Here is a 14,852-nt window from a genome sequence, read left to right on the forward strand (position 1 = left end):
CCCTAGTATCATAACCTACTGATGTGAATCTATGCCTCTACAGATCACTCTTGCAACAATTGGCTACGGAGACAAGACTCCAAAGACCTGGGAAGGCCGGTTAATTGCAGCCACGTTCTCTTTGATTGGTGTTTCTTTTTTTGCACTTCCTGCCGTGAGTAGTCTTATCTGATAATTGTCATAATTATGGATCACCACTAGAGGGAGCTCCAGTATATTATGTTTGACTGTGAATCTCTATGGTTAGTGTCACTATGACTATGAGAACCGGGGCTCCTAAGGTGTCCCTCATGCTATTCCTAACCTCAGGGATACTCCTGTTGGTGGAGAGGCCTGAGTCTCCTTCCTGGCCCTGCTCTGGACTAGTCCTGATCTGATTTTCCCTCCCCCCTAGAAGGGATGGTACAGGAGTGAGATGAAACCCACAGATGAAGACAGACAAGGGAAAACCAAAACTCTATCACTGCACATACACACAAAGGTAAAGACAATAAGAGATTCAGGAGGAAAACAAGAGCAGGAAGGAAGCTACAAAACAACAGAGGTAAACTCCACAACTGCACCGAGCAAAGAGGATAACATTCACCAGGAAGTCTGGGACACCACACCTCACAGACCAACATAGAATAAACTATAGCTGGCATGGGTGGAAGGATTCAACCAGCATAAATAGGAGGGGAACAGATGTGATTGGCCTTTCCACAACATGTGATCAAAGGAGCAAGCAGACTAGCAGGGATTAACTTAGCTGTTAGTTTGCTGTATGGCACATTGAAAATGTAAATATAGAGTAGAACCCCCCCTATAGAGATTTGCCTTGACGTTGCTCAAATTGATCAATCATTTGCTAAAAATCTCAATTTTCATTATTGTACAGTTGGAATATTTGTGAATTTACACTAAAAATGTTTTTTTGAATGCCATTCTCAGGCAGTGCTGGCTCCCACTCTCTTTGTTATAGCTGGCATGGGTGGAAGGATTCAACCAGCATAAATAGGAGGGGAACAGATGTGATTGGCCTTCCCACAACATGTGATCAAAGGAGTAAGCAGACCAGCAGAGATTAACTCTTGCTAGGCTGCCTATGATTTAGCACACAGCAAGTCGGTGCCTGAGCCTGGCTGTGTTGATCCCAGAAACCAGAGTAACTATGGGGCCGAGTGTCAGAATCTGCAATCTGAACAGCGCCCAACGCTCCATGTGTCAGTTATTTCTCTTAAAGGAGTAATCTAGGTTTTTATCCGAGAGTACCACCTTTTTGTAAACTTAGAGACACATCTCATACACTCGGCACGCTCTTATTATTACAATTCTGCTTCTGTCCAAGTCCAAAACCCGGAGAACCACAGTACCTGTCTTCCTATTGGGCATTATCTCAGCTCTTTTAAGGTGTAATAAAGGTATTTACTGACTCTTGTTAGAAGAATGGAGGTAAAACCAATCCTATCAGTTGTAATCCTGAGTAATATAAAAAGACTGGTGTGAACAGGAGCACTCTGAAAATTCAACTTAGGCGGCTTTCACACTACGTTTTTTTAACATCCGTCATGAACGTTTTTTTTAACGCAAAAGCGGATCCAGTGCAAATGCGTTTTCCTTTCAATGCATTTGCAATGGACTCGCGTTAACATGCGTTCACCTGCGTTTGCGTGCGTTATAGTGAGGATCCAGCGACTTGCAGTTTTTTAACATTTTTCAAAAACGCTACTTGTAGCGTTTTTGAGCTGCGTCCAAATACTGCAAATTGCTGGATCCTGACTATACTGCACGCAAACGCATGTGAACGCTGGCATGCTGATAGACAGGATCCTGCTTGCTCTACTGAGCATGCCCAGAAACCAGTCTCGGGTGATCAGTCCCTCTCTCTCCTCCCTCTCCCTCTACCCTCTCATTCCTCCCTCTCTCTCTCTGTCTCTCCCCCTTCCTCTCCTCCCTCTCTCTCTCCCACCTGAGAGCTGCGGACACTCGTAACCAAGGTAAATATCGGGTAACCACTTCTCTTAGTTACCCGATGTTTACATTGGTTACGTGTACAGACGCTCGTAACCAAGGTAAACATCGGGTATCCAAGCAAGTTACCCGATGTTTATCTTGGTTACGAACCTCCGCAGTTGTAAGAAGCCGGCTCCCAGTCTGGCACGTTTAGTTCCCCTCACACCCGATCACATGACTCCAATGCCCGCCCCTAAACATCCAGTGACAGGATCCTGCAAAATAACACATGCGTTAGGCCGGTTTCACACATCCGGCTTTTCGCCGGTTTGCCGGATCCGGCGCTCTCCCATACAGTGACTACAGTACAGTGACAGCGCAACAAGCGCCGGTCACATGCTGTCATGTGACCGGCGCATGTGACCCGGAAGTTACAGCGCTGTCACTGTACTGTATTGTCTGTACGGGAGAGCGCCGGATCCGGCAAACCGGCGAAAAGCCGGATGTGTGAAACCGGCCTTAGCATGCGTTTTTTGCTGTAAAAGCAGGATCCGCTTTTACAGCAAAAAAGCGTTCATGACACATGTTAAAAAAACGTAGTGTGAAAGCAACCTAAGTTACAAAAACAGCAGCACTCTGAAAAGCTAAACTATGAAAGCATGAAATATAGGGATTGTGGCACTGCATTACTAGTTGCAATCCTTAACCAGTTGAGGACTGAGCCATCCCCCCCCCACCAACCACCCATTACTGACCAGGCATATTTTCGGGTTTTACTGTATGTGCACTTTTAGCAGCTATAGAAAATGTTCTCATTCAGATATTCATTTTTATGTCATTTTTAGATTCCTTTTTTTGTCTGATATTGGGGGGGGGGGAGTAATTTGTGGCAATTTTTCACTTTTTTTTACATTTGACTTTTTTATTACCTCAAAGGACCACTTAAAAAAATAAATTGTGTTCTCCCTTCCATAGAAACTGTTTTTTTATATTGTTTTATAACACAGCATCCACCTTGCACAATAGGTGATATCACAGCTCACCTCCGCCTCCTCCTGTACAATGACTGATAACACCTCACTATACAGTAGATAACACAGGATTTACAATTCACAATTGGTGATGTCACAGCTCACCTCTGCCTCCTCCTGTACAATGACTCATAACACCTCACTATACAGTAGATAACACAGGATTTACAATTCACAATAGGTGATGTCACAGCTCACCTCCTCCTCCTATACAATGACTGATAGTTCTATATACAGTAGATAACACAGGATCCACCATTCACAATAGGTGATGTCGCAGCTCACCCCCTCCCCTCCTATACAATGACTGATAGTTCTATATACAGTAGACAACACAGGATCCACCATTCACAATAGATGATGTCACAGCTCACCTTCCCTTCCTCTTATACATTGATATATCCTACAGAACTGGGAGTATTAATCTAGTATTATAAATAGTTGTCAGTGTAAAGAATGAATGTTTTTTTCTTTTTTAATGTTTTATTACATCATGTGCATAATTATTAGCCAAGTTGTATTTTAGAGGATTTTTTTTATTATTGATCAACAACTATGTTCTCAATCAACCAAAAACTCATAAATACCAAAGCTTAATATTTTTGGCAGTTGGAGGGTTTTTTTTAGATTTGGCTTCTTAGGAGGATCTGTCTGTGCAGGTAACTATTACTGTGCAGAATTATTAGGCAACTTAATAAAACCAAATCTATTCCCATCTCACTTGTTTATTTTCCCCAGGTAAACCAATATAACTGCACAAAATTTAGAAATAAACATTTCTGACATGCAAAAACAAGACCCCAAAAAATTAGTGACCAATATAGCCCCCTTTCTTTCTGATGACACTCAGCAGCCTACCATCCAAAGGTTCTGTCATTGCTTGATCTGTTAACGATCAACATTACGTGCAGCAGCCACCACAGCCTCCAGACACTGTTCCCAGAGGTGTACTGTTTTACCTCCCTGTAGATTTCACATTTTATGAGGGACCACAGGTTCTCTATGGGGTTCAGATCAGGTGAACAAGGGGGCCATGTCATTATTTTTTCATCTTTTAGACCTTACTGGCCAGCCACGCTGTGGAGTAGTTGGATGCATGTGATGGAGCATTGTCCTGCAGGAAAATCATGTGTTTCTTGAACGATACCGACTTCTTTCTGTACCACTGCTTGAAGAAGTTGTCTTCCAGAAACTGGCAGTAGGTCTGGGAGTTCAGCTTCACTCCATCCTCAACTCGGAAAGGTCCCACAAGTTGATCTTTGATGATCCCAGCCCATACCAGTGCCCACCTCCACCTTGCTGGCGTCTGAGTCGGAGTGGAGGTCTCTGCCCTTTACTGATCCAGCCTCTGGCCCATCCATCTGCCCATCAAGAGTCACTCTCCTTTCATCAGTCCATAAAACCTGTGAAAAATCAGTCTTAAGATATTTCTTGGCCCAGTCTTGACGTTTTATCTTATGTTTCTTGTTCAGAGGTGGTGGTTTTTCAGCCTTCCTTACCTTGGCCATGTCGCTGAGTATGGCACACCTTGTGCTTTTTGATACTCCAGTAACGTTGCAGCTCTGAAATATGGACAAACTGGTGGCAAATGGCATCTTGGCAGCTTCACGCTTGATTTTCCTCAATTCATGGGCAGTTAGTTTGCGCCTTTTTTGCCCAGCACGCTTCTTGTGACCCTGTTGGCTATTTGCCATGAAACGATTGATTGTTCGGTGATCATGGTTCAAAGGTTTGGCAATTTCAAGACTGCTGCATCCCTCTGCAAGACATCGCACAATTTTGGACTTTTCAGAGCCCGTCAAATCTCTCTTCTGACCCATTTTACCAAAGGAAAGCAAGTTGCCTAATAATGAAGCACCCCTTATATAGGGTGCTGATGTCATTACACCGCACCCCTCCTCATTACAGAGATGCACATCACCTGATTTACTGAATTGGTAGTTGGCTCTCAGCCTATACAGCTTGGAGTAGGACGACATGTATAAAAAGCATCGTGATCAAAATACTCATTTGCCTAATAGTTCTGCACATGGTGTATAAGTAGTGCTATAGATAGTAAAATAATTCTCAAATGAAAAAAATAATACAGTTAAAATAAAAAGAAAACAAAAAAATCCTAATATCACCTTCCTTTTACGGAGATAGCGGAGTTTTCCCAATATACTTTTTGTGTTTCTTCCGCACAATTCTCAAGATCTCTGCTTGCCGTCAGTTGAAAACTATAATATATCCCTGTGCCATATAGTGCACAATGTGCTGGTGTAAGGGTTTGGTTTCTTTTCTGATCACATTCTTTAGGTAAAATTAATAAAAACATCCAAAATCACCAGACGGCTGCAGAATACGGTGTCCTGTATAGTGTCACGATACTGCAGCGCCATCTGCTGGTAGATCTGTAGATCACATCTTCACATTACTGTTTAGAATTGGTCCCAAGGCCTGAAAGTCACAGCTGTACGTCCCCTAAGTCTGTTTTAGGGGGCCCTTTAGTGTCTGAGCCTCAGTTACCCTTTTTGTACCCACCCCGGACCCCAGGTGTCCTCTTTCTGTCCTGTAGGTCAGAATGTGCCATGCTTTACCTAAACAAAGCCGGCTGTGCCCACATAGTGCCGCCATCTTGTGCCCAGAGACAGTCAAACTACTTCCTCCATCGTAGTAAGGGAAATAGAGCAAAAAGAAATTTAGAGTAGAAACACGATAAATTCTGGTGTATGGCGGTATTATTTGGGACTTGAAATGCAATGCTATATAGCAGTATTATCTGAGCGTTTTATTTGGAATATCAGTGTGGCACTGTATGGTGACTTAGTGTTCTCTGTATATGGCACTATTATTATGGCATGTCTATATTACACGGTACATAAACCAGTTAGGGTTTTTCTTTTTTTTTCTTCTTTTTTTCTTCTTTTTTTCTTTTTCTTTATCATTTTTTATTAATATGACATGTATAAATTCCACAGTTTATTAATCAGTGACAAATTCATTCTTTCTTTTTCTTTATTTCTTCCCCTCCTTCTGTATTTTTCTTCCTTTCCGTCTTTGTTTCTTTCTTTCCTTCTCTTTTTTTATTTTTCTTTCATTCATTTTCTTTCTCTTACTTCTCTTTCTTTCTTTTCTCATTCTTTTTTCTTTCTTTCCTTCATTCTTTATCTCTTTCTTTCTTGTCTTTCTATCTTTCTCTTTATTTTTTCTTTCTACTTTCTTTCTTTTTAATTTTCATCTTTTTTTCTTTCTTACTTTTTCTTTTTCTTTCATTCCTTTTTTCTTTTTTCATTTTTCTCTCTTGCATTTTCTTTTTTCCCTTCTTTCTATTTATGCTTCCATCTTTGATTATTTTTTATTTCCCTTTAATTTCTTTCTTCTTTCCTTCCTTTCTATTTTTTCTTTCTCTTTCTTTTTTGTACTTTCTTTCTTTGCTTCCTTCCTCCCTGTCATAATTTCTTTTCTTCCTTCCTGTTGTTTTCCTTTCCTCCTTTCTGTCTTTCCTTCCCTCCTTCTTTCCTTTCTCTCTTCCCTTTCTTTCTCTCTTTACTTCCCTTCCTTTTTTCTACCTTTTTTGTTCCTTCCTACCTTTTTTTGCTTCCTTTCTTTCTTTCTTTTTCTCTTTCTTTATTTCTCTCCTTCTTTCCTTCCTTCCATTCCTTCCTCATTTTCTTTATTCCCTCTCTCCTTCTTTCCTTCTTTCCTTTGTTCCTTCCTTCCCTCCTTCCTTCCTTCTTTCCTTTGTTCCTTCCCCCTTCCTTTGTTCCTTCTTCCTTCCTTCTTTCCTTCCTCCCTTCCTTCTTTTCCTTCTGTGATGGTGGAATATGGTGGGTTGTGTATCATTTTGTGTAGGTTCATATTTTAAGCATGGTACTCTGTCGATCCCACCACTGTCACGGGGTCCTTCTCCGATATCACACAATCAACAGAGAGAGAGTAATGGAACAATCCAAAGAACATTTATTCCAAGCAATCAAGAAGGTCCATAACATAATCCACCACACGGAGGGTAAAGTAGTCCAGGAACACGGATACAGTCCAGTAAGGGATAAATGTCCAAGTCTCTCTGAGGAGCCTCAGCTTCTCCCCCAGAGGATGAATCTTCCTGCTTCTCTCTTGAAGTTCTCAGACAGACTGAATAATATCCCAGGTAAACAGAGAGTTTGGGTGGATCCCAGGCCCCCCTCCCCCAGACCTAGGGACAGAAGCACTGCACGGGGTTATAATCCTGCAGACAGGACAAATATTACACAGAATGGACAGAGCACCACACCTAAAATACAAACCTACACAAAATGATACACAACCCACCATATTCCACAATCACACCCTCTTTCCTTTATCTTCCTCTCCTTCCTTTTCCTTTCCTTACTCTCCCTCCTTATTTTCCTTCCTTCTCTCCTTCTTTCCTTCTTTCCTTCCCTCCATCCTTCATTCCTTTCTTCTGTCCTTCCTTTCTCTCTTTCCTTGCCGTCGGGTATACCACCTGCTAACCTTTTCCACCTATCCTCCGCCTTCCCCGTACCCCCATACCACGTCCTGTGTTGTGTGCGGCGTTGTGTTGCGGTGTTGCACGTGGTTACACTATGGCGCTATGTGTGTTTCAGGGTATTCTCGGATCTGGACTCGCTCTTAAAGTTCAGGAACAACATCGGCAGAAACATTTCGAAAAGAGAAGGAAACCGGCTGCAGAACTCATCCAGGTGAGAAGAGCGGAGATAATGATGGTGATAAATGATGATATCGTATGGATGATGACATATAATAATGTAGATGATAAATGATGATGATGATGATGATGATAAGTGATGATGATAAACTGATATTCTATGATGATGATCATATTGATAAATGATGATGATGAGGATAATTGATGACTGTGGTGATGATGATGATAAATAATGATGTTGTTGATGATGATGATGATAAGTGATGATGATGATGATGATGATAATTGATGACTGTGGGGATGATGATGATGATGAGGATAATTGATGACTGTAGTGATGATGATGATAAATAATGATGTTATTGATGATGATGATGATGATAAGTGATGATGATGATGATAATTGATGACTGTGGGGATGATGATGATGATGATAAATAATGATGTTATTGATGATGATAAATGATGACATTGGTGTTAAGCTGATGTTAATGATAAGTACTAACTTTTATGATGCTGATAAGTGATGATATTTATGATGAATATATTGACTTTGTAGATGATGATGATGATCAGGGGTCAGCAAATGTCGGCTGTCAAGGCATGCTGGGAGCTGTAGTCAAAGCAGCCAAAAAAAAAAAAAATCCACTTATTAATGAACTGTTTGAGTTTAGTAGAGTGCACAGTGGGCGGAGGAGGGGGATGCAGCTGCAGGGATTCTCTTTCCCTCTCTGATCTGGGGTACACTGTGTGACCCTCACTAATGGCAGTGCCTGTAGGTGGTATCTGCTCACAAACCCTGATATGCATTTTTCTTCACCTCTCCCATGTACAGTGGATATAAAAAGTCTACACACCCCTGTTAAAATGGCAGGTGATGTAAAACAATCATACCAAGAAGAATCTTTTGTGAACCTTTCCCACTTTTAATGTCATTCATAATATGTACAAATTTAATGAGAAGCAAACTGAAATCTTTTCGGGTGGAAAAAGAAAAATAAGAGAGCTACAATAATATAATTGCAAAAATATGCACACCCTTAAACTAATGCTTAGTTGAAGTTCCCTTTGAATTTATGACAGCATTTGGTCTTTTTTGGATCTGAGTCTCAGTATGGCACATCTAGAATTGGCAATCTTTGCCCGCTCTTCCTTGCAGTTGCGCCACATCTGTCAGATTGCAGGGACGTGTCCTGTGTAAATAAATAAATAATAAATAATTTTATTCATTTATATAGCGCTATTAATTCCATAGCACTTTACATACATTGGCAACACTGTCCCCATTGGGGCTCACAATCTAGAGTCCCTATCTGTATGTCTTTGGAATGTGGGAGGAAACCGGAGTACCCGGAGGAAACCCACGCAAACACGGGGAGAACATACAAACTCCTTGCAGATGGTGTCCTTGGTGGGATTTGAACCCAGGACCCCAGCGCTGCAAGACTGCAGTGCTAGCCACTGAGCCACCGTGCCGCCCATGTACAGCGCCCTCTTCAGGTCACACACAGATTATCACTTGGATTCAGGTCTGGATTCAGGCTTGGCCATTCCAAAACTTTCATCTTTCATCTCTTGGCAAAGCTGTTCTCTTCATGATTTGGAGGTCGCTGTTATGGTCATTGTCTTGCTGAAAGGTGAAATTCCCCTTCATCTTCAGCTTTTTAGCAAATGTCTGAAGGTTTTGTTGCAAAATTGATTGATATATAGAACTGTTCATAATTATTTCACCTTAACTAAAGCCCTACTTCTAACTGCCGAAAAACAGCCTCAAAGCACAATGCTGCCCCCACCATGCTTCACTGTGGGTGTGGTGTTCTTTTGTTGCTGAACATTGTTGTCTTTGTGCCAAACACACATTTTTGAACTATGGACAAAAAATCAACCTCGGTCTCAACAGACCAAAATACTTTACCCCCCTGCTTTTATCTGACCTGGTGTAGGCTTTGGAAAAACATAGATGGGCTTGGATGTTTTGTTTTTTTTGTAATAAAAGACTTCCATCTTGCTACCCAACCCCACAGACCAGACATATGAAGAATACAGGAGATGGCTGTCTCATGCAAGACACAACCAGTACTTGCCAGAAATTCCTGCAGCTCCTTTAATGTTGCTATAGGCCTCTTAGCAGCTTCCCAAACCATTTTTTTTTCTTTTCATCATTTTTTAAGAGACATCCACTTCTAGGTAATGTCACTTCTTTATGACAACTTCACAGTGGTCCATGGTTTATCTAAAGACACAACCAGTACTTGTCAAAAATTCCTGCAGCTCTTTTAATGTTGCTGTAGGCCTATTGGCAATTTCCCCAGACCAATTTTCTTCTTTTCATCATTTTATGAGGGACACCTAATTTAAGGTAACGTCACTGTTATGGCAAAGTTAAGCCACTTCTTTATGACATCTTCACAGTGGTCCATGATTTACCTAAAGACACAACCAGTGTGACGACATGGACTCTCATGGGTTAAAGTTTCTTAAAATCCAGCCAGACAGCATGATAGATTGTCTATAGACGGGGGAGAAGTCCCTCATTGTTTTTACAAGACTCTTGTTGACTCAATGTAATTGTGTTGGCCACTGAAAGCCAGACGTATTGTTCTCCAGACTTTTCCAGTAACCATTGTATTGTAGTTGTGTATTGCTAATGTGATTACCTTAGTAGCCATTGTAGAGTCTGTGACTTGCAGACTCCATGTAGATAGCTTCAGTCTTTCTATGCACATCATTTAAATGAACATTATCCATGCAGCTTGAAATTCATCCAATGGGAGAAGCAATCTTGTCCAACCAATCGATGAGGTTACAGTGTATCCTAAAGGAAGGTTATGGCTATAAAAGGGACTTCTATAAGCCACCAGGGTTGATGAAGGTTGATGGATGCTGATGGATCCAGTCTAAGCTCTTTGGAGCTGACTAGAGGATCAGGATATCTTATGGCTTCAATCTAGGGACTCCGGATCCGGTTGGAGACCATATCCACAGCCTAGGGATTTCGACTCCGGCTGCCAGGATTGTAACATCATACCAGGACTACCTAAGGAGGACACTCAGGTTGGGACAGTTCAGTCACCTGTTACAGACTTTGCAGACCTCACACAGCTTCCTAAATCTGGCATTACTCCTTTCTCGGTGGGTGCCCGCCAAAAGCGGGGTGCTGCTGGATTGGAGTGAATAGCCCTGGAACCTCTGAGGCATGGACATTCTAAATCCCTGGTGAGCCAGCGGAAGGGTGAGACTCTGTTGCCTGTTACATTTGTGTGTTTTGCTGGTTATGTGTTATGTGCCGTTAATTGTTTGGGGATCCAATAAAGTCTAATTATTCTGGTTCCCTCACCCTGTGTTGTCTGAGTAGTGTTACACCCACGGTTAAGGAGGCCGGCGATCAGTTGGGATGAGCCCTGAGCCACGCTGTCTTTCTAAAGGCGGCGGGTTTTAGTGGACGAGAGCACCCACTGAGCCCCGTGTCTCCACAATTGGTGGCAGCGGTGGGATACTACTCAGCCTGATTTACCCAGGGGAGCTGCAGCGGACTGGTGTTTTCGGACACCGTCCAGGGCTCAACAACCAGGGAGGCACATAAGCATACCCAGCAGGCCATAGGGGAGGCATTCAGGTTTCTGACGCTGCCATGTCCAACCCCACCAGCTCAGCCATGGGACAAGGACAAAAGAGGAGTTACGACCGCTGCAGTAAATGGATGCTACAGGATCTGTGCCAGAGGCGAAAGATTATCTACTGGAACGCTGAGACTCGGTCAGACTTGATCCAGAAATTAGTCCGTTGGGATGCCCAGAATGATGCAGAGGACGATGAGGATCCCGCCGATATTGACCCAGAGGATTTAAACTATGTGCCACATCATGGATCTAGTGACAATCGGGAATCAACTTTGTCCAAAATGGCCCAAGCCACAGCGTTGTTGGATGCATTGGGGCCTAGATCCTCAATAGAAGAGAGGGCTTGGGTTCTGGAATATGTTTATGGGATTCCAGCTGCCGTACTGCTAGCACCAGCCGGTCGAGAAGGATGGTTCCGCTACCCAGCAGAAGCTGCGCCAAAACAAAGGACTACAAACAGGGCCTGTGACTCGCCCAATCTATGGCGCTGTTATACATGTGGGTGCCATGGACATATAGATAAAGATTGTCTCCAAAACCGTAGCCGCATGCTTGGAGGCCATCTACCAGCTCAGCCGGTCAAGAGCCAGCGACTACGAGACACTGTTTCCTCCATTACCCTGGTAAGTCCAGTTATTGTTTCCCCAGAAGACCCTGTACCAGATTCCCAATTATCCATCTCCCTGGCTGAGGGCCAGCGCTCAGACATTCCTGTGGCATGTGTGCAGTTGGACCTAAGGACCGACCAGGGAGAGGTCGAGGTGGAGCTTCTGGACAGCCTCCCCACACCTGGTATTTTGGGGACCAACCAGGAAGTGATCGATGTGGGGATTGTGAACAGCCTCCCCATACCTGACATTGTGGAGACTGACCAGAGCAAGGCTGATGTGGAGCTTATGGACACCGTCCCCACACCAGTTATTTCGGGAAAGGACCAGGGAGAGGTTGATGTGAGACTTGTGAACAGCCTCCCCACACCTGACATTGTGGAGACTGAGCAGAGCAAGGCTGATGTGGAGCTTATGGACACCGTCCCCACACCAGATATTTCGGGAAAGGACCAGGGAGAGGTTGATGTGAGACTTGTGAACAGCCTCCCCCCACCTGTCATTGTGGAGACTGACCAGAGCAAGGCTGATGTGCAGCTTATGGACACCGTCCCCACACCAGTTACTTTGAGGTCTGACCAGGAAGAGGTCCATATGGAGTTTATGGACAGCCTCCCCACACCTGTTGTTTCGGGGACTAGCCAGGAGGAAGTTGAAGTGGGGTTCATAGATGGCCCCACCAAGCCTGTTGTTTTAGATGCCACTCAAAGGGAAGGGAAAGTGGGGCTTGTGAATTACCTGCTCACACCAGTCATTTTGGAGAATGACCTAGGACAAGGACTATCCAGTCAGTTTGAAGCAGCCGTCACCCACCTCCAAGCCAATTAGGACCCTGATGTGGATCTTTCTAACGTCTTTTCCAGAGATGGTTTGCATTCCCGGTTTCCATCATCCACTTCTGAGCCAAGAACCGTGAGTAAGCCTAACCACACTGTGGCTGTTGACTGGGGGAGGATTGATAGTGGGAGATTTGTGCAGGCCCAACTCATGGACCCCACCTTAGTGCTTGTCCGCAATATGGCTGCTCAACTTGGGGGAGGTAATCAGGGGGAGGTGTATAGATGCGAGCCTCTGTTGCTGACCTCACCATTAAAAAGGACAATGCCGTCAAGAGGAGAAGGATGATCGGAAGCCTATCATGTCTGGCTAATATTAAGAAGGGGGAGGAATGTGACGACATGGACTCTCATGGGTTAAAGTTTCTTAAAATTCATCCAGACAGCATGATAGATTGTCTATAGATGGGGGAGAAGTCCCTCATTGTTTTTACAAGACTCTTGTTGACTCAATGTAATTGTGTTGGCCACTGAAAGCCAGACGTATTGTTCTCCAGACTTTTCCAGTAACCATTGTATTGTAGTTGTGTATTGCTAATGTGATTACCTTAGTAGCCATTGTAGAGTCTGTGACTTGCAGACTCCATGTAGATAGCTTCAGTCTTTCTATGCACATCATTTAAATGAACATTATCCATGCAGCTTGAAATTCATCCAATGGGAGAAGCAATCTTGTCCAACCAATCGATGAGGACACAGTGTATCCTAAGGGAAGGTTATGGCTATAAAAGGGACTTCTTTAAGCCACCAGGGTTGATGAAGGTTGATGGATGCTGATGGATCCAGTCTAAGCTCTTTGGAGCTGACTAGAGGATCAGGATATCTTATGGCTTCAATCTAGGGACTCTGGATCCGGTTGGAGACCATATCCACAGCCTAGGGATTTCGACTCCGGCTGCCAGGATTGTAACATCATACCAGGACTACCTAAGGAGGACACTCAGGTTGGGACAGTTCAGTCACCTGTTACAGACTTTGCAGACCTCACACAGCTTCCTAAATCTGGCATTATTCCTTTCTCGGTGGGTGCCCGCCAAAAGCGGGGTGCTGCTGGATTGGAGTGAATAGCCCTGGAACCTCTGAGGCATGGACATTCTAAATCCCTGGTGAGCCAGCGGAAGGGTGAGACTCTGTCGCCTGTTACATTTGTGTGTTTTGCTGGTTATGTGTTATGTGCTGTTAATTGTTTGGGGATCCAATAAAGTCTAATTATTGTGGTTCCCTCACCCTGTGTTGTCTGAGTAGTGTTACAGCCACGGTTAAGGAGGCCGGCGTTCAGTTGGGATGAGCCCTGAGCCACGCTGTCTTTCTAAAGGCGGCGGGTTTTAGTGGACGAGAGCACCCACTGAGCCCCGTGTCTCCACAACCAGTACTTGCCAGAAATTCCTGCAGCTCCTTGAATGCTGCTGTAGGCCTCTTGGAAGCCACCCAGACCAATTTTCTTCTTTTCATCATTTCTTGAGGGACGTCCACTTCTAGGTATTGTCACTGTTGTGCCAAATTTAAGCCACTTCTTTTTGACATCTTCAGCGTTGTCCATGGTTTATCTAAAAAAAAACAATCATTACTTGACAGAAATTCCTGCAGCTTCTTTAATGTTGCTGTAGGCCTTTTGGCAACCTCACTGACCAATTTACTTCTTTTCATCATTTTTGAGCTATGTCAAGGTCTAAGTAATGTCACTGTTGTACCAAAGTTAAGCCACTTCTTTATGACATATTCACAATGGTCTATTGTTTATCTAAAGACACAACCAGTGTTTGACAGAAATTCCTGCAGCTCCTTTAATGTTGTATGCCTTTTGGCACCTTCCCAGACCAATTTTCTTCTTTCATCAATTTTTGAGGGATCTATTCGTAGGTAAAGTCACTGTTGTTCCAAATTTAAGCCACTTCTTTATGACATCTTCACAGTGGTTCATGGTTTATCTAAAGACACAACCAGTGTTTGACAGAAATTCCTGCAGCTCCTTTAATGTTGTTGTATGCCTTTTGGCAGCTTCCCAGACCAATTTTCTTCTTTCATCAATTTTTGAGCGATCTATTCGTAGGTAAAGTCACTGTTGTGCTAAATTTAAGTCATTTCTTTATGACATCTTCACAGTGGTCCATGGTTTATCTAAAGACACAACCAGTGTTTGACAGAAATTCCTGCAGCTCCTTTAATGTTGTTGT

At 43.4% G+C, this 14,852-nt stretch overlaps 1 protein-coding gene across 3 annotated transcripts in view; it reads left to right on the top strand.

Annotated features, from left to right (window-relative positions):
• The window catches only part of KCNQ3 (potassium voltage-gated channel subfamily Q member 3), a 289,722-nt gene that overhangs the window by 213,719 nt on the left and 61,151 nt on the right, over window positions 1-14,852 (top strand). For all 3 annotated transcript variants that reach the window (XM_075352849.1, XM_075352850.1, XM_075352852.1), the window contains exons 6-7: window positions 44-154; window positions 7,553-7,648. In XM_075352849.1, the coding sequence (XP_075208964.1) occupies window positions 44-154; window positions 7,553-7,648 (207 nt within the window). The remainder of the gene's footprint in view (window positions 1-43; window positions 155-7,552; window positions 7,649-14,852) is intronic.

This window comes from Anomaloglossus baeobatrachus, chromosome 6 (assembly GCF_048569485.1).
Source record: "Anomaloglossus baeobatrachus isolate aAnoBae1 chromosome 6, aAnoBae1.hap1, whole genome shotgun sequence".
Taxonomy (NCBI): domain Eukaryota; kingdom Metazoa; phylum Chordata; class Amphibia; order Anura; family Aromobatidae; genus Anomaloglossus; species Anomaloglossus baeobatrachus.